The sequence below is a fragment of the Amblyomma americanum genome, chromosome 1 (genome assembly GCF_052857255.1).
Source record: "Amblyomma americanum isolate KBUSLIRL-KWMA chromosome 1, ASM5285725v1, whole genome shotgun sequence".
NCBI classification, from domain to species: domain Eukaryota; kingdom Metazoa; phylum Arthropoda; class Arachnida; order Ixodida; family Ixodidae; genus Amblyomma; species Amblyomma americanum.
The window spans coordinates 402,730,037-402,756,102 of NC_135497.1; the positions used below are offsets into that span (position 1 = coordinate 402,730,037).

Here is a 26,066-nt window from a genome sequence, read left to right on the forward strand (position 1 = left end):
GTTGTGGGAGTAGCTTACTCTGAATCCCCCCCTCCCCCGAGTCTGTCCAATGGTTCCAAAGGAAGGATTGCTGGGTCAGTTGGTTCATCATTCAAGGCTTAAAAACTGCACAAAAAATGGGATGGTACAGAAAGAAGGAATAGACAGCACTGAACCAGCAATTGAGTGTATTTTATGTGAAATGGCAATAAATACAGAAAGCATGCGCAAAGAGCTTATAGACAAAAACGCAATACAATACAGATATTACTTATATACTTCGAACGAAGACAGCGCAAAAAAGGACCACCACAGAAGAGGACACTACACAAAGAAAGCTTCTCTTCTGTGGTTGTCCTTTTTTACGCTGTCGTTCATTCCAAGTATGAATCACCAACTAGCCCACCACTTTGTTTTATTGAATTACTTGGGCATTACAGATATCACATAGAAATTTATTATCTACTTTGCTACTTCCCTTCAGTGTCCCTGTAGAGAAACAACAGTTCGCAATAACAGCTTATGATCCACAGATTGCTGTATTACTCCACTGTATTCAAGCCCAGTTGCTAATAGAATCAATGGACGATGATGAGTATCTACAAGAGAGAAGGATGAAGGTGAAGCTGCATATGCACAGGTGTGAAAGATTAATTGTCATACAGCAGTAGCAATATTAATATATCACGCAAATAAAGGCACCAAAATTCTGGTGCATATCATAACTTCATTTTACTAGAGACTTAAGTTGTATAAATCTGCAGTGTGTGCCTCTTGACACATGATTCCCACCTGAAAAACCTAAACCAGCAATGCACATTGAACTCCCTGTAGAACAAAGCGTTCTTTGCTCTGGCATGGTAACATTAAGTATATGGGGAGACAACCAGCTAACTACCGATATGTATAATTGCTAGAAAAAAAACAAGGACTTATGAACGAGCAGTGGGAGTTGCTTGGCTAGTTGGTTCCCGTTTCACGACAAAGAGCAGCACAAGGAAAAAATGTAGACGTGGAGGCCAGTGCCCATGTTTGTGGGAGTGGCTTACACAACTGCTTGAGTCGGTTCTTTATTATCTATTGTTGGCCAGCATTTTATAATGAGTATAAGTTCCGCACTGAGAAATGAGCAGCAATAGAATTCTGAAGTGATCTGAATGACAGATTGCACGCAATGGTATAAATCACAAATTACCTCTAAACTTTCCTCGACTCGGCCATCATCGTTGATGGGAAGGCAGCCGAGGAAACTGGAGCTGCCAGTAGAAAATCCATGAGACACCAGGCGACCCAGTTGAAGTGCCTGTCCGTCTCAGCTGTCTGGACAAATAAGAATGATATGAGCTATTAAATGTGTTGCTAAAAAAACATTTGAAGGCTGTGATCACAGCATTTCTCTCAGTGGATTAAGCTTCACTGTACACATTCTCAATGCAAGAATAAAATTTCATAGATGTGTCTAATGAACATGCACAGATACTGGTGAAATTAGTGCATGCAATTTACATTTGCAATGTGGCTAAACTACATCCTGCTAGTTGCTGCTTTGCAATTGAAGCCACGACTGTGCATTATGGTTCAACTATTGTCATTCTAGCAACATCTTACTTGGTTAATTTCTAGATTTATTTCTTTCATATATCTTTCCCAGGCTGCACTGTGTATACTACTTCACAAATGCTGCTAGTTCACAGTGAAGCCTGGTAAAGAAATATGAAATAAATCTAGAAATTCAATTAACTACATTGTTGCTCTAGCAGGTGGCCAGAAATAGCGACGCGTATAGCAATGCTGTCAGCGCTGCAGCTCGCAATTTGCAAATTAAAACGTCGAACAACACGTGTGTAACGAGGAAGACGAAGTTTGCATGCAGCGCCGTGCACGAGCGAAGATCCTAAGTGCTGCGTATGCTGCTCCTGCCTGAGGACATTACTCTCGATTCTTTACTACCTCAACAATGCATTCTCAAGATCGTCTTCGACACTCCAGAACTGTGCGACGACGGCGAAGAGAATCGACGCGTTGCTCCAGCGACAACACATGCTACTGTTGCACATGCGAGGCTGACGTAAGCAGTTCAGCTGCACTATGAAAACAGCGCCAAAAACCCGATGGCACGAGCATCGTTCGGTAAAGGTCGCACTTATCGTATTTCTTGTTGAGGTTTTCCATTTTCAGCTTCACTTGTTTGCTGGTGTATGGGCCTTGTCCCGGCGGCAGCCCGGCGTTCAGTTCCGCTACAATCGCAACATATATCCGAGCGTTGCGCGTGTTACCGTATCAGATCCGTATCCGATGCGTATCAGGGCCGCGGTTTTTGAATCAAGCCAAATGACACAACTCTGGGAGGACGAGCCGTTCGATGTTGCTGCTGCCACGGGCGCCGCCATCTTGACGGTTAAGGTAGCAAACGGTGGTCAGCAAGCTCGGTTTGGGTAACCGTGGTTAGGTGGCGTAACTGCAGTTTCGTCTGCCGTGTGAGCGCGGCTAACTATAGTTACGGGGAACCGTAGTTGCCTTAACTGTGGTTAAGGTCGCCCGTGTAAATGCGGTATTACAGGGCATACAGTACAACAACTACATTTGGTCATCACAATTCACAAACGGTTGACATAGATCATTGTAACTGACAAATACCCAGCTACGCTATATATATATATATATATATATATATATATATATATATATATATATATATATATATATTGTAAAGACGAAGATGTGGCAACGAGGTAGCGGCAGTGCTATCGCTGAGCGCGTGCTGGTGCCGGGCTCTAGAATAACCGCGGACGCCTAGAAGGCCTCGTTCTGCGCCTGGTTCTGCCTTCCTGGTTCTGGTGGTGCCTGAACTATTAAACCCCCTTTCAAGTGGTGGAGGTTGCTCCTGATCCCGTCCTGGAGCTCCGCAGCGGCACTGTAACGTCAGCAATGCCGAATAACGCCCCCCTGGCTCCCCAGCCACCGGCTGCTCCGCTTGTCTGCTCCGGCACACCTCGACAACGGGACCCGGTTGTCTTCAGTGGGCTCGGCGACTCTGACGTAGAGAACTGGCTGGCTTCCTACGAGCGGGTCAGCACGTACAACCGCTGGGACGACGCCATGAAACTAAACAACGTCATCTTTTACCTGGCTGATGTCGCCAACCTCTGGTTCCGTAACCACGAAGCCGATATCGCCACATGGTCCACGTTCAAGACGAGCTTCACTGAGGTATTTGGCCGTCCTGGAGTGCGCAAACTTCGCGCCGAACAGCACTTACGCGAACGGGCTCAGCAGCCTGGCGAGACATTTACTAGTTATATAGAGGACGTGGTGGATCTTTGCAAGCGCGTGAACAGCGATATGACCGAGGCTGATAAGATCCAAAATATCATGAAGGGTATCGATGAAGATGCGTTCCAAATGCTTCTAGCCAAGCAGCCCGCCACCGTGGCCCCCGTCATCAGCTTGTGCCAGAGCTACGAGGAGCTCCGCAAGCAACGCGTCCTCACTCGTCGCACCGTACAGCCTGCCGACGTCCTCTCCGCTGATGTCGAGACCGCAGGAGGGCAGCAGCTCAGGCATGACATTCAGAAGTTCATTCGACAGGAGATCGCACGCCAACTAGCGCTCATCTCTGGAGTTCGGAACCACCCGCCAGCGCTGTCTCCCACCCTTCAGCAGACGATCCGAGCCCAAGTCGCGGAGGCCCTGCCACCCCTGCCCCAGCAACCTGTGGCTGCCCCTCTTACGTACGCCGCCGTTCTTGCCAGACCACCATCCCATCCCTTGAGCCCTTTTCAAGACGCCACTCAAGCGCCGCCATCTTCGACGCCCCCGCCTGATTTCTCGTATCGGGCTCAGGTGGCACAACCGTCGCCTCGCTTCACGCTGGCAGTCTCGCACTACGGTCGTTTGTGGCGTACTCGCGACAATAGGCCTATTTGCTTTGCCTGAGGCTTCGCCGGCCATGTAGCCCGCTACTGCCGCAGACGTCCTTCTTCGCCTGCGGACGTCCTGCCACCATCTGCGTATGGGTCTTACATACAGCCGCCCCGCGTGCAAGCGGACCCATTGCCTCCTGCCTTCTCCACCAACCGCCAGGCTGCCACCTCTCATCGTTCCTCTTCTCCGCGGCGCCGTTCCTTATCTCCTATGCGCCGTCGGGCCAGCCCTTCCGCTGCGGAGAACTAATGAGCGCAGTTCCCGAGGCAAGAGCTGCGTCCCCTGAGAACTCTACAAGGCCTCTGCTCTCACCAACAAACGTTATTGATGTTTTTGTCGAAGGTGTTGCAACCTGTGCTCTCGTGGACACCGGAGCTGCTGTCTCAATTATGGACGAGAAATTTTGTCGAAAACTGAAGAAAGCCATGACGCCATTTTAGGGAGTTTCTCTTCGCACTGCTACCGCCGAACAGGTCGAGCCGCTCGCAACCTGCACCGCGCGAGTCGTTATTCAAGACGTCTTGTACATCATTCCATTCCTGATCCTCTCCTCTTGCTCCCATGACGTAATTCTAGGATGGGACTTTCTTTCTGAGCACTCCGCCGTCGTCGATTGTGCCCGCGCCGAAGTTACTTTCTCTGCCCTGCCCAACGCCTACCCGGCCGCACCGTCTCCTGAATATCCGGCCAAAGTACACCTGTCTCAAAATGTCGAGCTCCCGGCAAATTCCTCTGTCCTTGTATCCCTCTCGTGCGCCTCACCACGCAACCAACCTGCTGTAACTGTACTCTTTACCCCCTCCGAGTTATTTCTTCGCCGCAAGAACATGCCGCTACCCTTCGCTGTCCTCACGGTGACCTCCAGAACGACAGCCATGCTCGTCAGCAACCCTCTCTCATCTCCAGTGACCCTGATTCATGGTGAATGCCTTGGGTGCGTCGAACCGGCTGAACTTCTGCAACTTGACGACGACCGAGAAACTGCTCTCCCGCCATCGCTGGACTCTCTTACTCCTGTTCCCCTGTTACCCCCACCGCCCTCTGACATTCTATATAGCGCCATCGATCAAGATCTCACTTCTCCCTACCGTGACCAGCTGTTCCACCTGTTACACCAATTTCGTTCATCGTTTGACGCGTGCCAGTCTCCCCTCGGGCGTTCTTCACATGTCCACCATACCATCGATACCGGCTCCCATCCACCTCTGCGACAGCGCCCATATCGCGTGTCAGCGACAGAGCGTCGAGTCCTCAACGAGCAAGTGGACGACATGCTCGAGAGTGGGATTATACAGCCGTCGCACAGCCCTTGGTCATCCCCGGTCGTGCTGGTTCGAAAGAAAGATGGCTCCATAAGATTCTGTGTGGATTATCGCCGCCTAAACTCAATAACTAGGAAAGACGTTTATCCTCTACCACGCATCGATGACGCCCTCGATTGTCTGCAAGGTGCGGAATTCTTTTCGTCCCTGGATCTGCGTTCTGGATACTGGCAAATCCCCATGTCCAAATGCGATCGTGAAAAAACTGCTTTCGTCACGCCCGACGGACTATACGAATTTAACGTCATGCCATTTGGTCTTTGCAATGCCCCCGCAACATTCGAACGCATGATGGATAACGTCTTGCGCGGCTTGCGCTGGAAGACGTGTCTTTGCTATCTCGACGACATCGTTGTTTTCTCGGTCGACTTCACACATCTGACTCGTCTGCGCCAAGTGTTGACCTGCCTCACTGCCGCCGGCCTGCAACTAAATTTGAAGAAATGCCACTTCGGCGCTCGCCAACTGACCGTACTCGGCCATGTCGTATCCAAAGCGGGCATCCTTCCGGATCCGGCAAAGCTTCGCGCTGTTGCCGACTTTCCAAAGCCCTCTACTCTCAAAGAACTGCGGAGTTTCATTGGCCTCTGTTCCTACTTTCGGCGCTTCATCCGAAATTTCGCTACAATAATTTCGCCTTTGACGCGGCTTCAAGCCCAGAACTCCTTGTCGCCATGGTCCTCTGAGTGCGATGAAGCTTTTGTTACCCTACGTCGACTCCTTACTTCACCTCCCATCCTTCGCCATTACGACCCTAACGTCCCGACAGAAGTACACACGGATGCTAGCGGCGTGGGCATTGGTGTGGTGCTCGCCCAGCGAATACCTGGATTTCCAGAATACGTTGTCGCCTATGCGAGCCGCACGCTGTCCAAGGCCGAGATCAATTACTCCGTCACAGAAAAAGAATGCTTGGCCATTTTGTGGGCGATAACCAAATTCCGACCATACCTCTATGGCCACCCCTTCGACGTAGTCACCGATTATCACGCTTTGTGCTGGCTGTCATCGTTGAAGGATCCATCGGGTCTCCTTGGCCGCTGGGCTCTGCGCCTCCAGGAGTACGACATTCGAGTCGTCTATCGCTCTGGCCGTAAGCACTCTGACGCTGACGCCCTCTCCCGGTCTCCGCTGCCTTCCGACACTGCGACCATCTCGAGCATTGACTCCGAGCTGTCCTCGTTGCGCCCGGTAAACATGCTTGTGGAACAGCGCAATGACCCCTGGATTACATCTCTCGTGCACCATCTGTCTGGGCCCCCTACGGCAGCTGCCTCTCGCTCACTTCGGCGACAAGCCCGCCACTTCACTCTGCATGACGGTCTCCTCTATCGTCGCAATTACATGCCCGACGGTCGAAAATGGCTCCTCGTCATCCCTCGCCAACTACGAGCTGAAGTCTGCGCCTCTGTCCATGCCGACCCCCAGACTGCTCATGCTGGTGTTTTGAAAACCTACACTCGACTTCGGCACCGGTACTACTGGCGTGGCATGTACAGCTTTTTACGCAAGTACATTCACTCATGCATTGCGTGCCAACACCGCAAGTCTCCGTCACAGCACCTTTCTGGCCCATCGCAGCCATTACCTTGCCCTGCCCGTCCCTTTGATCGCGTCGGCATCGACCCTTACGGGCCCCTGCCCTCTACCCCTTCAGGTCACCGTTGGGTTATAGTCGCCATAGACCATCTCACGCGCTATGCTGAAACGGCGGCTCTTCCGGCGGCTACAGCGCGAGACGTGGCCTTCTTCATTCTCCGCCAGCTCATTCTCTGCCACGGCACCCCTCGTGAGCTTCTGAGCGACCGCGGCCGTGTGTTTTTATCCGAGGTTGTCCAGACGCTTCTGCAAGAGTGCCGCATCGTTCACAGAACCTGCACAGCGTACCATGCTCAGACCAACGGCCTCACCGAATGGTTTAACCGGACACTCGGTGACATGCTCACCATGTATATCAGTCCCGACCATTCCAACTGGGACCTCGTTCTTCCGTTCGTCACCTACGCATATAATACCGCCGTCCAGTCCACCACAGGCTATTCTCCGTTCTTTCTTCTTTACGGCCGCGAACCTACAAGCATGCTTGACACCATTCTTCCTACCATCTTGATGCATCTGACTGCGCAACTGCTTCTGAAACTGCCAAGTATGCCGAGGAATGCCGCCAGCTCGCCCGTTCCCTCACGTCCGCTGACCAGAATCGACAAAAAGAGCGTCGGGATTCCGGTAGTCAAACTCACGTACCCCTTTCCCCCGGCTCACTTGTCTGGCTCTGGATCCCTGCTGGCTCTCCTGGCCTGTCGTCCAAATTCCAAGCCAAATATCAAGGTCCTTACCGTGTTCTTTCTCAACCTTCCCCTGTGAACTATGTCGTCGAACCACTGACACCCTCCTTTGACCTTCGCCGTCGTGGCCGTGAAACGGTGCATGTCAGTCGCCTCAAGCCTTACCATGACCCCTTGATCTGCACTACGCCTTGAGTCGCCAGGATGGCTCCTTTCATCCCCGGGGGCCATTGTAAAGACGAAGATGTGACGAGGTAGCGGCAGTGCTATCGCTGAGCGCGTGCTGCTGCCGGGCTCTAGAATAACCGCGGACGTCTAGAAGGCCTCGTTCTGCGCCTGGTTCTGCATTCCTGGTTCTGGCGGTGCCTGAGCTATTAAACCCCCTTTCAATATATATATATACATATATATACGCACACAGTAACATTTATGGTACAATGCAAACGTAGTAAAACAGGCACGCGTGCATAGTCTGCAAGCATACATTTTGTGGCCACTTCCCAAACAAAATGAACCGAAATTCCTACCGCCATGATGGCACCAGCCCTTTTTAAGGAGCAAAATTTTGGTCATTATCTAAATGCCAAGTGGTCGCTTTCATGAGTGTGACCCATCAGTGCAGCACAGTTTAGTGCATCACTCTAGTTTCCCTTTATTACACTTCTTTTTCGTACAGGATTTCACAGAATCTGAGTCGTAATACTCTAGTCCTTGTGCCCTCTGATTGTGGGGTTGAGGGAAGTTTCTGCTCCTGTGTTATCTTGCTGCATGGTTTGAGGCATGCATAGAGGTCATCCTTTAAGTTATTCATCCATTAGCTCTGTTGGAGGTGCCAGCTGTTGCCTGCTTGGTTGTGAAGGTTTGCTCATAGGGCTTTGAAAGTTTGTGAGAATAGCAGCCACAGTGCAGATTTGATCGAGCTCTGACACAAAGCTCACTAAGCCGTTTGGTGAAACACCAGTGAGGCCTTTAAAGGTATTTGAAGTCTTGTAAGCAGAGTAGGAGCTCGACTGGAGAGACAGTGAGGAGAGCACCTCACACTTTATCTCTGTTGCATCCAAAATAACCCTTGTTGTTGGATACGTGCTGAATGCTGCAGGCATTGTTGCGTCTATTACAGCTCTTGATACCCAGAGTGGTAGTTTTCAGAGTCTTAACATGAAGTTGATCCATGACACACATGTACGAAACACTGTTGACTGAGTGATCCCAAATCTGTGTGCCAGGTCATGCTCGAAGAGGCCGAGACGAAGCCTTACAAGTACGAGGAACAGTTCATTTTCTGCCGTCAGCTCCACTGGCTTTGATGCCAGCATTCCTCAAAACATTACTCCCATTCTTTACGGGGTTGATGTAAGCCATCAATGCCAGGAAGTGCTGGTATGATGGTATTCCTGTGTAAGCAAGGAAGTCCTCATTTGAGTGTTTAAAACGGTCAGTGCCGAACCTTGTTCTAATTTCTTTTTCTTCAAGGCGTGCAGTGAGGCGGCGATTTTCTTGGAGTGAAAAGTGCAACTCTTTCTTCGTCTGGAGCGGCTGCTCCTGGAGTACTTCACATTCATATTGACACCGCCAAATCATCGTCGTCGTTCTACTAGAACCACGAGAGCGCGGAATGCGCGCGCGAGCTGGCCTTAAAAAAAGGAAGCCGAAGGGTCTGTCTGCGAAGGCTCCGCTTTTGGGACTGCTACTGACGTCCGCTGCAGTCACCTACTCCAACCGAGCTGTACCACCCGTGACATCTGGTGGAGGGCGCTGGGTAACGCATTCCATGCCTCGGACTCCCCCAGCAAGCAGGGATTCAAGTGCTCGAGGGTCATCTGCCATCGAGGTGTCGCCTGTACACCACGGCAGCCGCCGGCTCCAAGGCCTTCAACCCGAGTTTGGGCTTCTAGAGTCTCGCTCAACCCAAGCGGTTCGTTCAGCGCCATCGTCGACGACCGTCCAGCCCGAAATAGGCATGCAGACGACGATTAGTTCACCTTCTGTTGTGCTGCAGCAGCCTCGGGAGCCACCGATCTTCCAAGGTTCTCCAGGCGAAGACCCGGAAGACTGGCTGGAGAAATTTGAACGCGTGGCCCGGTACAACAGATGGGCGGAAGACTCCAAGCTTCAACACGTGTTTTTTTCGCTGGAGGGCGCAGCTCGTACGTGGTTCGAGAACCGGGAGTCGTCCATAACGACGTGGAACGTATTTAAAGACCAGTTCCTGAAGGATTTCACCACGGTGATTCGAAGAGAACGGGCCGATCTGCTCCTTCAGTCCCGAACCCAGCTACCAAATGAAAACATACTGGTATACTTCGAAGAGATGGCAAAGTTATTTCGTCGAGCTGACCCGGACATGACAGAGCAGAAGAAACTCCGGTACCTTATGCGAGGTGTCAAGGAGCAAATCTTTGCCGGACTGGTTCGCAATCCACCGAGCACGGTCGCAGAGTTTCTGTCGGAGGCAACCACCATGGAAAAGACACTCGATATGCGGTTGCGGCAATACGAGCGTCAACCTTTGGCCATGACTGCGGCAACCACGGACATCAGTAACACCCACATGCTTCGCGAAACCGTACGAGCTATCGTTCGCGAGGAGCTCCAGAAGCTGTTCCCGGCTACGCCGCCTGCGCCAACTGTTACTGCTCTATCCGAGGTTATTCGGGAAGAGGTGCAACAGGCGCTTACAACACCAGCTCCCTTTCAGCCGTCCACAGCCCCACCACAAATGACATACGCCGCTGTTGCTCGTCGCGCACAACTGCCGCCGACTCGTCTTCAGGAAACCCCGGCCTCTTTTCGGCCGCCACCACCTGCTCGTCCTGCTCCATCGTATCCCCGTAAAAGTGACATCTGGCGCACTCCCAACTACCGTCCTCTCTGCTATCACTGCGGTGAGCCGGGCCACCTGTACCGCAACTGCAGGTATCGTCAGATGGGCCTGCCGGGGTTCCCTGCAGATGCACCACGTCCGCAGCCTGGGCAGCGACCCAGAGAAATCAACGATTATCTGGCCGAATCTGCCGGTGGGACCCGCAGGTCGCCATCCCCACGTCGTCGGTCTTACGGTGACTTTCCTCGGGGAAGGTCGCCAAGCCCCCGCCAGGAAAACTAAAAGCAGCAACCTTTGAGGGGGAGGTTGCTCACCGACGAAATGTAACAGACCCTCCTACGCCGCAACTAGGTGTCCACCCGATGCCACTACCGAATGCCGTCCAACACCGTGAAACGCCGACTCGACGGGAATGCCACCTGACGTATCGAAATGAACCCGCGCCGCACCGCAGCCGTGACCGAACACCGCGCCGTACCGCTCACACGCCGTCTACGACAGCAAACCTGAGCATTTCCCTCGACGGAACAGACGTCACTGCACTCGTCGACACAGGGGCGGATTACTCTATCCTCAGTGGAAATTTCGCCGCCACTTTGAAAAAGGTCACCACTCCGTGGATGGGCCCACAGATTCGTACAGCCGGGGGTCACTTAGTTACACCGACCGGGACTTGCACATCAAGAGTAGCAGTTCAAGGCGCAACCTACCTGGCAACGTTCGTTATACTCGAACATTGTTCACGTGACGTCATTCTCGGGATGGATTTCTTGACCGAGAATGGAGCGGTCATCGACCTCCAGTCAAAGGCCGTGTGTTTCTCCACAGAGAACGCAATACACAGAGATCCAGACCATCCGACCGCACTTTGCATCCTGGATGACCACGTCACCATCCCACCTCGTTCGAGTATTATGGTTTCTGTCGGCGCCAAGACTGTGCGGAATTTCGAAGGCGTCGCGGAAGGCAACCAGATCTTGCTTTTTGCCAGGAGCCTTGCTGTCGCCAGAGGAGTCGTTAATCTCGTCGACGGAGAAACAGAAGTGCTGATAACCAATTTCGGTGGTGCACACCAACATCTGAACGTGGGAACCGTTGTGGCTCACGTTGATGCCATCGCCCATGTCAGCAGCACACCCAGTATTTCCACAATGTCGTTGTCGCAAGAGCAGAGCCCAGTCACTGGTTTCACGTTCGACGTCAATCCAGCACTCTTCCCGACGCAGCAACAACAAGTTAAAGATCTTCTTCTGCGCTACGGCGACATCTTCTCGGTATCATCGCGTGTTGGACGAACTCACCTAGCGAAGCATCGTATTATTACGGACGATAACGTGCACCCTCTCCGACAGTCCCCCTACCGAGTGTCTCCCGCTGAACGCGACGCTATTGGCCGCCAAGTCAAGGAAATGCTCCGCGACGACGTAATTCGTCCTTCCCGGAGTCCCTGGGCAGCGCCAGTCGTCCTTGTGAAGAAGAAAGACGGAACATTGCGGTTCTAAGTAGACTACCGTCGCTTAAACAAAATCACCAAAAAGGATGTCTATCCTCTCCCCCGGATCGATGACACTCTGGATCGCCTTTGTAGCGCTAAATACTTTTCTTCGATGGACCTCAAGTCAGGTTACTGGCAAATTGAGGTCGATGAGCGGGACCGTGAAAAAACAGCTTTTATTACTCCAGATGGCCTGTATGAATTTACGGCCATGCCCTTTGGACTGTGCTCTGCACCGGCAACTTTCCAACGCCTCATGGATACCGTCCTTGCCGATTTAAAATGGCAGACGTGTCTCGTCTATCTTGACGATGTTGTCGTCTTCGCCCCGACTTTCCAGGAGCATCTTCACCGCCTCGAATTGGTCCTACAAGCAATAAGGTCTTCTGGACTCACGCTCAAAAATGAGAAATGCCACTTTGCGTATACAGAGCTGAAGTTCTTAAGGCACGTTGTGAATCAAGCCGGTGTTCAGCCTGATCCTGAAAAAACAACAGCTATTGCACATTTTCCGCCGCCGCAAGACCTGAAAGCTGTCCGCCGTTTTCTTGGATTGTGCGCGTATTACCGTCGCTTCGTGAAAGATTTTGCTCACATTGCCGAGCCGCTGACGCGCCTAACAAGGTCGGACACACCTTTCACATGGGAAGCAGCGCAAGAAAATGCATTCCGCAGCCTTCAAAGTTTCCTGCAGGCGCCTCCCGTTCTGGCTCACTTCGACGTAAACGCCGACACGGAGCTCCATACTGATGCCAGCAACATCGGCTTAGGTGCTGTCCTGGTCCAGATCCAAGCAGGTCAAGAACGGGTCATCGCTTACGCAAGTCGATGTTTGTCACCAGCCGAATCAAACTATTCCGCTACCGAGAAAGAATGCCTTGCCATTGTGTGGGCCACTTCGAAATTCCGACCGTACCTTTACGGCAAAAATTTTAAGGTGGTGACCGATCATCATGCCTTATGCTGGCTCGCAAGCCTTAAAGACCCGTCCGCTCGCCTCGTCCGATGGAGTCTGCGGCTCCAGGAATACGACATGACTGTCGTGTACAAATCCGGGCGCAAGCACTCTGACGCCGATTGTCTGTCCCGCGCCCCAGTAGATCCTTCTACCGACGCCTGTAATGATGACGACATCTTACTGACTGCTCTCAGCGCCTCCTGCCTCGCTGACCAACAATGCGCCGACCTCGAACTTCGAGACGTAATGGAATTTCTCAACGGCAGCAACACGACCGCCCCACGCGCTTTCAGGCGCGTGTTGCCATCTTTATGCATCCGCAATGGTCTTCTGGTCAAGAAAAATTTCGCTCCAAACAATACGCAATACCTAATCGTCGTACCGCCTAGCCTGCGCAATGAAGTCCTCCAAGCCTCCCATGACGAACCCACTTCTGGACATTTGGGCGTAGCCCGTACGCTAGCCCGAATCCAAGAGAATTACTACTGGCCTCGTCTCCGTGCTGATGTCACTCACTACGTCAGAACGTGCCGAGCCTGTCAGCGTCGCAAGGTACCGTCAACCAAACAAGCTGGGTTCTTGATGCCCATTAGACCACCCACAAGGCCCTTCCAACGAATAGGAATGGACATGCTGGGTCCGTTCCCACGTTCGAACTCTGGCAACAAATGGATAATTGTCGCGACGGACGACCTTACCCGCTATGCAGAAACGTCAGCTCTACCCAGCGGCACCGCTTTAGAAGTCGCTAAGTTCTTCGTGCATCAGATCGTACTCCGCCATGGGGCACCTGAAGTGCTGATCACTGACAGAGGCCCTGCGTTCATGGCTGAGCTGCTGCAGGAGATCTTGGTTTACAGTCATACCGACCACCGCCGAACAACGTCGTACCACCCTCAAACGAACGGGTTGACTGAAAGACTGAACCGAACCCTTTCTGACATGATTTCCATGTACGTCGATATTGAACACAAAACGTGGGACGAAGTGCTTCCTTATGTCACCTTCGCCTACAATACGGCCATGCAAGAAACAACGCAGATGTCTCCATTCCAACTCGTCTACGGCCGTGCAGTGACGACGATGCTCGACGCAATGTTACCACATCTGGACGACTCTAACCTTCACACTGATACCTACACGTTCCTGGAACGCGCCGAAGCTGCTCGCCAACTGGCCAAAGTTCGAATTCAAGACCAACAACTTCGAGATGCAGATCGCTACAATCGGCGCCGTCACGACGTCCATTATGCGCCTGGCGACCGTGTGTGGGTGTGGTTCCCCATTCGGCGACGAGGACTGAGCGAAAAACTCCTCCATCGCTACTTCGGACCATACCGCGTGGTCAGGTCATTGGGCGACCTCAACTACGAGGTCATTCCCGATGGATTTCAGAAGTCCCGACGGTCCCCGTGCCCTGAAGTGGTTCACGTGGTCCGCCTGAAGCCTTATCACGATCGGTAGCCTCGCCCACTAACCCCGTTCAGTCCTTCCGACCTCTCCACTCACTCCCAGCATCGGGACGATGCTTCTTTTTGCCGGGGAGTAATGACACCGCCAAATCATCGTCGTCGTTCTACTAGAACCACGAGAGCGCGGAATGCGCGCGCGAGCTGGCCTTAAAAAAAGGAAGCCGAAGGGTCTGTCTGCGAAGGCTCCGCTTTTGGGACTGCTACTGACGTCCGCTGCAGTCACCTACTCCAACCGAGCTGTACCACCCGTGACAATATTTATGTCTGTCTATTTCATTTGCCTGTGCGGCAACCACACCCTCGAGACGTTCCACTTCACTGATAGGCTCACCACTACCTAATAAAGGGGTTGTACCAGAAGCAGGTGAACAGGTGGCGGTGTCTCTCTGTTTCAGGTGCTTCGGACTCTAGAGCTGCTGCAGACGATCGATCAGTAGACTGGTCACCAAAAAATTCTGCTGCACTATCTTCTACAGTCAGTGCTTTAGCAACAGCTTGATCTGAAATCTGATGTGCTTGTGGACAGGCGCTCAATGTTCGCTCCTTGGGTGATTTGCGAAGCTGTTGCTTTTTGCTAAAGCTGAACACACTGGGGCAGGCTGTTGGTCGCAGTAAGTTGTTGCCGCATGATACACCTGGAATAAAGTCTGATGGCAGGAAATGCCTTGAACACACTCTTGAGCATTTTGTCACCTTCAAGTACTTCCCTTCTTCGCGCTTGATGGCGATGATCCACTTTTTGTATAATGTGGCATCTCTTGGGAAACGATGATAAGAAACTTACAAGTTTCAAGAGTTGTACATGTAGTTAAAACCTGTATCAACAAATAATTCATCAGTAACCTATATTTGCTATACTTGAATATTTTTACCAACGTGTGACATTTAAAGATAATCCGCCTGATAATAAACATAGCTGAACCGCAACGGTGCAAGTGTTTGTTACCGAGATGTTGTGGTCAATATGCATATTTGTCCAGCGGGCACTTTCGATCGCGATTTTTCGCGATGCGGATTATTAAACAAATTGCGATCGGCCGAAATCGTAGGCGATCGTGTTGTGCGCTAGAGCTCGGCAAACTCAGTGCGGTTCGGTTAGTTGGACCGCGTAAGAGCGATAATTAATCACGATCGTAAGTCCCCGTGTGCCACCGGCACGAGAATGTGCGTCCACCGCTTTATCCGCACTACCCGGCATCTCAATCGCGGCGCGAAGGTTAGCCTGTACCCGAGCAAAGCTAGGCATTAATGCACGCCCTTGTGAACACGGGCTTACATGAGCGAGCGCCATGTCCCTAATATTTACAGCCTTTGCACATTCACAGCATCTGAATTTGCTGTAACGACATGGCTGTTAGGTAAAAAAAAGTCGTGCTGCTGTACACGCAGATAACACGGGCACATCGCGGGGTTGACGCGAGAAGGAAAGGGAGCCTTTCACAACTTTCACTAACATCGGTTAAGGTACAACATGGTACTTCTCTAACCGGTAATGCCATTTGTAGTCAACTCGAGGTTATTTATCTTTTTTTTCACCGAGACGACTAATAATAAGGGGTACCGGGAACGTCCGATGTTTCCCTACCTCTCGGGGACGGATTAACACGGGTGTGAAAGTAAATACCACGCACCTTGTTACTGCCTGGATCCTTGGGTCCTTGCTGTTTACACCAGGGGACACAGCAGTGCGTCGGCATTTTCGCTATACGATGTGGGTCGATCTGCGGCTTGTGAATCCGCGCGGGCCTTGCGCATACAGTCTCCGCTTCCCATAGAGTAATGGCGGTTATGCTGCTTCCTCGCCATTACCAAGATGGCGGACCTAACTCTCAACTTGTGAACGAGATGGCGCTGCGCATTTCGCATATGGTCTATTGCTCCGCCTGAGCAACTGATTTAAATAATTGTGTCAGTACCACTCTTCTATAAGGCTAGTGCCCTCTAAAATCTTCAAGAGTGATTGTGATACTGACCGCCGCTCGCTTCAGGAACCCTCAGGGCACCCATGCGAGAGACGTCAGATGGAACGTCCAATCTCCTAGGGTGCCTCAATGCACGCGCCCCCCTCCGCGGCGGAGGGAGGCGCCCATCACTACAATCTCCTTATCGGTGGCCGAGTAATGTCTCATACTCGGCGCGAAAACGCGGGCACGCTAACACAAAATGGTTCACATCACCAACATCAGAGTTGACGCACATAGATGAGGTGGGACGGTGAGTCTTGTGCATCCATACCGGCGTATAGGCGGAGTTCGTGCAAGAGATAGCTGTGTCGCGTGGCAAGCCTCATGTAACGAAAGGGATCGGCAGAGCAGGCTGAAGTGCAAAAAAGTGATGCCTTGCAAAGTTCTCGTCCTTTGGGGCAGCCACTGAAGCTGGATAAAACGGCTTCTTGGGTAAGAAGGTCTGCCCCCATGAATTACCAGCGGCTCCAACGTGAGATGGTACGCCCTGGAAGCAAACTGTAAGCATTTGAACTGTAGGTTTTAGACCAGGGGTAAAATTTATCAGCGGAAATCCCTCGTAGCAGACCCTCTAGTGCAGACTTGGAGTCTGACAGAATGGCGACTCTCTATGGTTTGCAGAGAGACAGACGTTCAAGTGATTTTGCAATGGCCAGTTATTCAGCCGAAGTTGACGATACAACTCTGAAGGCGCCCAACCCAAGATAAGTCAAGGTCAGGCAGTACAAATGCGGCTGTCGTCGGCTTCCGAGTCATGGTCGCAACTCAGAAGTAAAGTAAGCGGAGAGCTGTATCCTAAGGCGCATCTGTGAATTGTGTTACTGTATAGCTAAATAGGATGATGTTGATTACAAAAACGATCAGCAATGAACTCGGCGATATGAACAAGTTGTATCGCGCATTCATGGCGTACATTCTGTCATCTTCCAACCGACAATGCAGGCCGGACGGTCGTTCCGTGCTCCGCTTCGCGTTCATGCGACGTGTGTAATTATATAGTTGTTAGTGACTATCTATTAATAAAATAACAATGGAAGGAAAAGATGTTGCCAGCCGCGGCATCTGCCATCGAAACCTCAAGCACCTGAGCGGCGACTAGCGGGAATAAAAGAACAGGAAGATTAAAGGAAGAGGGAAAGAAAGGGGGCAGCGATAGTGAGAAAGTATAGACCTCCTTCACCCCGCGACGTCACTTAGATGCGGTGGCGCTGATGCCAGCAGCGACTTTCTCATGGTAGGCCACGGCCGGTCTCGAGAGGTGCGCGAAGCGCGCGCTCCCCTAGAGACCCGCCGTGGGTAGGCAAAACAGGTTCCGCCTGCCCTTGCCTACCGCAGCTGCCTCAGCTACGGGCGGCTCCATCATGCCTGCGCGCTGCAGAAGCAGCACGTATTGATCAGCTGCGTCACTGTTGGATCCGCGTAGTAGCATGAAAAAAAATTTAAATTAGCCCCGATAGGCTTCTCGCGATAAATACCTCATTAGGAAACTGGCTGACAGGTAATGGGCCGCGGTACTAAAACGCGAAGTCTGGGAGTCGATCGGCACTGCCACTCAATTTACTTAATAGCATGTAAGTTACTGAGTTCATTCACCTGAACATCAGCATAGTACGCTTATAACTGCGCAAGGGATAAAAGCACATATGTAGCGGCGCACGCATTTATCACCTTGAGGCGGGGTGCACGGGGCGCCGGCAGGTTCACCCACCCCCAATGAATGCGTTCAATTGTTAATAGCACAGCCTGTTTTAATGGCACATCTTATGGCATTTGACATTTACTTGAAAGTGTTCTTTAATATGCCCGATGTAATTATTTGATACCAGTGGAAAGAAGTCTGGTAAGTTCTTGCGCGGTCACGTTGGCGTGCATAGAATAGCGTCCCTTAAGTGTGCTAAAAGCCCCATGCTTTTTCATTTCATCATGCATATGTCATGTTTCATGATGTAGTCCATGATCGCGAAGCTTGTTTGGAAAGAAGCAGCCGCAGGCGTGCTACTAACCGACACGTGGTGAGATTGAGAGGGGACGCGGCAATGAAAAAAGTTTTCGTTATTTATGCACGCGATATGTATCTAAATTTGGTGCAAATATGAAATTGCTACACTAGTTTCAGTAATGCTCTTTATTTTTCGCTATAACTGGTACAGTTTCTGGGTAATTATAATTAACACACTCGTCAAGTCACCTCAAGGTCTTAAATATGATGATGATTATGGATTTTTATGGCGCAAGGGCAGCTATGGCCAAAGAGCGCCATGTCACAAGGTATTTTTTCTTTTTCTCAAGGTGGGGTCAGAGACCCATTTCCCAAGCATTTCACCCTAAATAAGCCGAGCACCAGACCAGGGGAAAGCTTGTACCCATTGTATCACCGGTGGGTGCCCGGCGGCACTGGGGATCGAGCCCCGCTCCTCCCGCATGCGAGGCGGATGCTCAACCACTTGGCCACCGCTGCGGTCAAGGTCTTAAATAATTGAGTATAAAATACGGAATTTTTTTATGCCACCTTGTTCACAAAGCCCTGTTCTGTATGATGACGCTTTTATTTCTTTTTTTAGATAATCATGTACTTATGCATGCATAGTTACATGAAAACGTTTCTTGCAAAAATAATGAACATAATACTGCATGTGTAGGAAAAAATATCGAGAGATAAATTGCACCCCCAAATGTCTGAGGAATCTTTTGCGACAAATAGAATAAATCTATCTTCATGCGTTACGAAATTCCGAAGGTGTGAGTGATGCCAATTGCAGAAAATATGAAAGGTCAGAAAACGAACCTTAACGTTTATTCCCTCGTTTATGGCCTCCTCGCTTGCGCTTTGGTCAAAGAAATGCGGCATTGAACTCAAAGAAAGTCTCAAAGAAATGAAAGAAATTACCTCACAATTTTCGACGACCACGCATCTAGAAAGCGTAAGTTATAAATTTCTACAGAATATTTTGCTTTAACTTTTCGTCACGAAACGAAACACCCCAGGGCTAAGAAAGAAAATAATTCCAGAAGCCGAAAATTTTCACCAAATTGACGAGTTTAACAAGGGGAGAGAGAAGTCGGCCTGGCTGGTGCGTGATCCTGCGGATAAAAACAACGCTTAAGCGAGACAGAGGAGAATGGGGACACGACGCAGTCCCCACTTTTCGTACAGCGCGACACCTATGTATGTCGGCAGACGGTGAGCGCACGTTTGCTCCGGCGAAGCAACGCCAGCACTTCCCCTCACTACTCTCCCGAAGTAAAATAATTCTGGCTAGAGCAGAGGCTCAAACACTTCCTATTTTTTCAATGCCTAGACTAAAAATCAATGCCAGAAACGTGTTATGTTTACTACTGACCATATATACAATGCACAGGTGCGAACTATTTCTCTGAATACGCCGCACATGGCCAACGCGCGTTTGATTACTTCAAGAAATTACTAAGTTGAAAACAAACCATTGCTGTAATTCGCAGAAACTGAAAACGCGCCTACAAGTCGTGAAAACCCGCGCTCAACACCTCTCCGCGACGACACTCCCTGGCCTTTTGCCTACCGCGAGCCCGCTAGCGACTGCAGCGCCACCTCGTTTGTTTGCAAACATGCAGGAGGTCTATAGGGGTAGGAGGTACTATACACTATGTACAAATAAATGACATGGAAATAAATGCGGGATGCTGCGCCGCGCATGATATGAGTACTTGGTTCAGCGGCATGCGAATGCTTGGGGGGAGGGGGACGGTTGGTCGCGGCCCACGCGATGTCTTCCACGAGGGCACAGATTGGTTGCCCTGCGCCAGGCCGAACGTAGCACGCGACCATTGTCTGCGCGTGGGAGCATCGACTATCGCACCCTTGGCCGTCACGCACCGGCCCCTCAAAAATAAATATTTATATGCCGCGCTCTTGCCGTGTCCTACCATTAAAGAGAAAAATAAATATATGGCAGAAACACACGCTCAAGGCGCACTGCACAAAAAACTGGACTTCGGGCGCCCGGCTGTAAAGCGTCCGAAGGTAGCACACGCGGAGCGTTTTGTCATTGCGGGTAGTTAGCTCGCGCGGAACAGACGGGACATCAAGGCTGTCTGTTCGAAGTTACAGTATCGCACAAAGAACGGCCCTCTACCTAACACACAAACTCACCAACTAGGATGCGGCCCGCGCCGCACGGGCGGCCCTTCCTGACGCTCCCATTACAGACATCGACCAGTGGGTAGCATCACTCATGAACGATGTCTCCACACACACTCGAACCCGTGACACCACACCAGATACGCCCTCCCTCGACACTGGCCTGGCCAACATATGGGAGGCCCACCATAGCATCCTGGAGTGCTGGAAAGGGCAAAAGCTCAATCGGACCCTTAAAAGTGGCTAGCCGCACTGCAAACACAAATTACTGAGCACTCTGAGGAGCTCTGCCGATCCAACTGGAGACAGGTTTGCGATAGTATGGTTGGCAATCTCTCCTCCAAAGGCAGTCGCCAACTCTTTCGTCCCTTAGTTGACCCCACGCAATTTAAAACAGCATCACAACACCACGTCACACGCCTTATACACAGGACCGACCTTTCTTCCGACGCACTCATCAACATACTTAGGAACACACATACAACTCCCGGTACCTCAAACCCCCTGCCCCCTATGCCGGCACCCCGAATGCCTACCTCGACGCGGAGATCACGGAAGCAGAAGTCAGAGTGTCCCTCCTGACTCTCCGCTCTAAATCCACCCCAGGAGTTGACCATATCTCCAACAGCATGCTCCGCAATTTGGGCGATCAGTAGATTGCCCAGCTCATGGAGTACTTCAACACATGCTGGCAGGAGGGCACCCTTCTGCAACCCTGGTGTCACGCCAAAATCTTATTCATACCCAAGCCCCACAAACCCCTTAGGCCTGTAAATCTTCGTCCCATCTCACTAACATCTTGACTGGGCAAGCTTTTGGAGCATGTCGCACTCGCCCGACTCACCCAACACATGACGGAGCGAGACCTCTACCCGCACATCATGGTGGGCTTCCGTCCCCACCTGTCGGCACAGGACGCCATGCTCCAGCTCACGCAGGATATTTTCGGCCGCCTCATACCGGGCCACACAATAGCTGTCCTAGCCTTGAATCTCCCCAAGGCCTTTGATCGCCTAGACCATTGTGCGATCATGGCGGCGCTCTCCCCCTTGAACATAGGTGAATGTATGTATACACCTGAAGAGGCCGCCGTTGTCCTAGCCATCACGCATACGGAGGCCCGGTATATACTATCGGACTCTAAAAGTGCCATACTAAATTTTGCTCGCGTGAGAGTTTACGTCCCTGCATTTCGCATACTGAACTCCCTCGCCGCACACCCGCCCCGCCACATGGAGCTCATTGTTACGAGGTGGCAAGCGAAGGAACGGGACGACATGATGACAGATGAAAATATGATTTATTATTATTATTAGCCCATCAAATATGATTTAATAGCTGCGGGCCTAGCGCGAGCGCTCTGTCCCGCGCCACTGTCCTCTTCTTCGCCTTCGTAACACTACCCGGGTCCTTCGAGCGATAGCCCCGATCGATTGCTTGAATTCTTAATTGTGAGGTGACGATGAGCATGATCAGAAAGGTTAGAAGAAAATGAAAGGCTTGCCACCAAGATGAACGAGATGATCTGATGAACGGTAGTCCCCAGAGCTTCAGGTCCAGCGGTAGGTCGCCCACAGCCGAAGGTGAAGGTTGAAGGACTCGCCGGACAGCTTGGGCGGGGGTGCCGTCTCGGTTCGGGTCGTCGTCGGGTCATAGTGCGTCTGGTCCTGGTCGCCGTGTCTTGTGGTCGGGGCTGGGGACGGGGCGGGGGGAAACCGGCTGGTCGGTTCTGGTCAGGTCGAGCTGATGTTGAGCCGGGCGGCGGAGTCCTGGTCCCCTCGGCCGACGACGAAGGCGGGCAGAAGGCGGCGATGCTCCGGGGACTAGGATGACGATGGGGAACCCGCACCTCGCACCAAATGTTACGAGGTGGCAAGCGAAGGAACGGGACGACATGATGACAGATGAAAATATGATTTATTATTATTATTATTATTATTATTATTATTATTATTATTATTATTATTATTATTATTATTATTATTATTATTATTATTATTAGCCCATCAAATATGATATAATAGCTGCGCGCCTAACGCGAGCGCTCTGTCCCGCGCCACTGCCCTCTTCTTCGCCTTCGTAACAATATGGGTGCCTACCCACCCCGGCAATCCCGGAAACTAGGCTGCCAACGCTTCAGCCCGAGGTTCTCTCAACCGGGCACCGGCGGCCTGCGATCTGGGGTTCTCACGGGAGCGCATGCATTCATTCAGTGAACTGACGCTCTATTCCACACCCCATCGCTCCCTCGACAATTATCACCAGACACTTGGGAGGCGGCTCCAAACACGCACCTTACCCTCCCCTTATATACGCTTGCGCTATCACCAAGTCCACACAAACCCCTACTGTACCCTCTGTCACCCCCCCCCCCCCAAAGCCACTCTCGGTCGTATCCTTTTCCTCTGCTCGGTGGATCCTCCCCCGCGGGGTCTGGGGCACCTTACCACTTGGGAGGCTTGGGAGACCCTACTGCGCTCCGAGGACCCGGCCAAGCAAACCATCGCCACAGGCCGGGCTGCCAGCGTCATGAGCCTCCAGGACATGAGCGTTTGAGTGCAGTGGGGCCGTGCGGGGGCCCAAGGACCGGCATGTGCTAAACTCTCCTGTGTCTAATAAAGTTTCCACCACCACCACCACACAGAAGCTCACCAGTTCGCTCACGGGTGCGCGCACTTAGTGTTCCTGGCGCATAAACAGGAACACTAGGCGCACTGCCGTGCGGCCACAGGAGCGCCGATACACTATCCGGGATGAGACCCTGCGCCCTGTAGGCCGCAAGCATGTCGCGACGCGGTTGGGCGAACGCGGTAGAGCGGAGCTCCAGTGTTTCAACTGCACAACAATCACCACACGCGTCGCTTGTAGCCAGCCCGTGCCGCACCCGTGCACCAATAAAACCGCGGTGCATAGATCAGCAAGCATATGTGTTGCACTAAGTAAGCCTTTACTACCTTCTTGTCTTGTAGAACCGAAGCCTCGGCTTGGCGTGATTTTTTTTTTGGAGGAGGGTGGTTTGAAATTCTACGAAGCGAATTTCAGGGCATGAACGCTTACGCAGGATCAAATCTATCCATTTTCCTGGAGGAAAACTGAAGTCCTCTGAAAGTGTTTGCTCCCAAAATTGGGCAGCGGCACCTCAGAAAATCATTGAGGATCGTACGTACCGGTGCACGGGATGCAGATCGGAACTGACCTGTAATGCAGTTCAGGCACCTCCTTGCAAAGCTCCACTCAAGCCGGATGTCACGAGTAATCCCGAGTCGAAATCCTCACGAATATATCGCAAGGCATGCCGTATGGGCCACTCTGGTTTCCGTTTTCCATTATTGTGTTCTGAGTTTTCTGAAAGAAACTCCGGTGACCACAGAGCTCTCTTTTTCCCCCTCCCCCGCTCTTCCACAACAGCAACAAAGGACTCGCGCTGACTGGTTCATACTTTCTATACTTATCCTTATTCCAAGTGCCGTACGAAGTAATTAAAGGCGCCTGTTAACCGAGCACCCGCATCACAAGAACTATAATTAACCATAATTTCATGTGTAGCATATGAGCACGCTCGAGAAGCCCGACCTTAAGCTTACTCTCTTCTTTTTTGCATCACACCAAAGGATATAATGCTTATGAAAACGAAATATATGAGTTGGCACACATTAGGGAATTGTACACTCTGCAATAACTGCGACTAAAATGCCACATATGATCCTTGCAAGTTAAAGGTCAGTTCCCCGTTTATTCCAACTCGATTCAGCTCAACTGCAAATCGTCCCTTAAACCACTTTAGGCACTTCTCCCGAGTTGAATTCCTAGTCTGGCGTTGACACGTTGTGCACAACCGCAAACATTTCTCCTTTCATCAAAGGCATCATCGCATAGAGAGGAAGCTAGTGCTGGTCACCAATTCGCCACAAAAATATTTACTGAAGGCACGTAGGTTCCCACACTTGGCGTAAACAAACAGAAAAAGACTTACGAGGCTCAAGTGACAGCCGCCATGCACATCGACGTTTTCACACAGGTTACACAGTGCCTCCGCCTCCGGCGCACCATCGCAATCCGAGCACACACAGTCACAAAAACGTGACCAACGTGACCTTTCCGAAACCGTGTCTTGGGCAATTACGAAACAATCTTGGCTACACCGCCGTTGCACTGCTTTATAGAAGCATTGTGTGTGTCCCTTATTATGTCTGCGTCCTTGTTTCTGCACTGTTTTTTTAAGAAGCAAGATATTTTTGGGGAAAGAAATGGCACAGTATCTGTCTCGCATATCGGCGGACGCCTGAACCGCGCCGAAACGGAAGGGATAAAGGAAGGAGTGAAGGAAGAAAGAGGTGCCGTAGTGGAAGGCTCCGGAATAATGTCGACCACCTGGGGATCCTTAACGTGCACTGACATCGCACAGCACACGGGCGCCTTAGCGTTTTTCCTCCATAAAAACGCAGCCGCCGCGGTCGGGTTCGAACCCGGGAACTCCGGATCAGTAGTCGAGCGCCCTAACCACTGAGCCACCGCGGCGGGGTTCCATTATGGGCGCGATTCCGATGTCGGTCTCCACGGCAGGCGTCGCATCGGTCACACCTAGTGTTCCGCTGAACGCATCAAAGAGCACCGGCGTTCTATGCAGAACCCACTTTCATTACCTGCGCATGCGATGCCGGCAGACGCTTTCCCGCGTGACCGGAGGCCAGGGTCAAAGGTCAAGGCTCAAGGTCGAAGTCGAGACATTTGGTGTAACAGCCGCTGGTGTCGCTGCTGTAGCTGACATCATGTGTCGAACCTGACTACCACCAATTATGTTCATGGTTAAAGTTTCACTCACATTCAAGGTGAACCTTGCGGCCACCGATACCTCTAGCTATATTCAAGGTCAAACTTGCGGCCCGCATACGGCTCGAAAAGCTGGCGTAGTGAAGCTTTTCGCTTCAAAACTTTGTTTGCGACAAATTTAAAGTGTTCTTGACCCTTACTGGTCATTGAGCGCCGTGGTCGATCCTTGGTTCAGGATGCCGCACTTGACAGCTGCCATCGTGGCTCGGCGTACAAGAAATCGTTGCGCTTCCTCGTCCTGGCTGCCCAGCAAGTGCTCCCACTGCATCACACTCGGGTTTTCTATTCTAGGCTCTAAGTCTGTCTTAGGGCAGGTCCATGTGACATGCTCCAGTTTAGGTTTACCATGGCACCACGGACATTCGTCTACGTATTGTGCAGGGAAAATCTTGTGTAGTTTGTGTAGGTGCGGGTAGGTAACGGATTGTAGTCTACAACAGTCTACCGCTTCCTCATTGGTAAGCCCTTTGTGTGGGGCTGGGTAGCGTTTCCGCTGACCCCTGTATTGATCGAGTATGCCTGAGTACGTAGGGTTAAACGTGCCGTGGTGCAAAGTACTGATGATGATGGTGATAAACCTTATAAACCTTTATTTGCCATCAGAATGGAGGCCCCCTACTGAGTCTGCTCGGTTGACGTACCCTCGAGCTAACTCGTCTGCTGCCACGTTGCCCCCATCCACTCATGTCCCGGAACCCATACTATGTTCAGTGTTTATGCGTCTTCTCTTCGTATGTATATCATTGGCGATGCTGTCGATTCTGCCTCTGCGTAGTTTCTTGATTCTTTTTTGGAGTCCGTCACTATAGTGAGGTTTTGTCCTGTTGCGTTGCCGTGCGATATTGCCAAAGCAATGGCGGTTTTTTCAGATACCTCTATGTTTGGGTTCTTTATCG

At 51.4% G+C, this 26,066-nt stretch overlaps 1 protein-coding gene across 1 annotated transcript; it reads left to right on the forward strand.

Annotated features, from left to right (window-relative positions):
• Positions 1-2,770: 2,770 nt before the first annotated feature.
• Positions 2,771-4,152, forward strand: LOC144123912 (uncharacterized). Its single transcript, XM_077656628.1, has 2 exons — positions 2,771-3,657; positions 4,009-4,152. The coding sequence occupies exons 1-2, from the start codon at positions 2,908-2,910 to the stop codon at positions 4,150-4,152; spliced, it is 894 nt and encodes a 297-aa protein (XP_077512754.1). The 5' UTR covers positions 2,771-2,907.
• Positions 4,153-26,066: the final 21,914 nt, after the last annotated feature.

What these genes read in the sequence shown, in the direction of transcription:
- LOC144123912 (XM_077656628.1), top strand. Translation starts at nt 2,908, where the DNA reads ATGCCGAATAACGCCCCCCTGGCTCCCCAGCCACCGGCTGCTCCGCTT. An exon ending in AGCAGACGATCCGAGCCCAA is followed by an intron (nt 3,658 to 4,008) that starts GTCGCGGAGGCC and finishes TCTTACATACAG; the next exon opens with CCGCCCCGCGTGCAAGCGGA.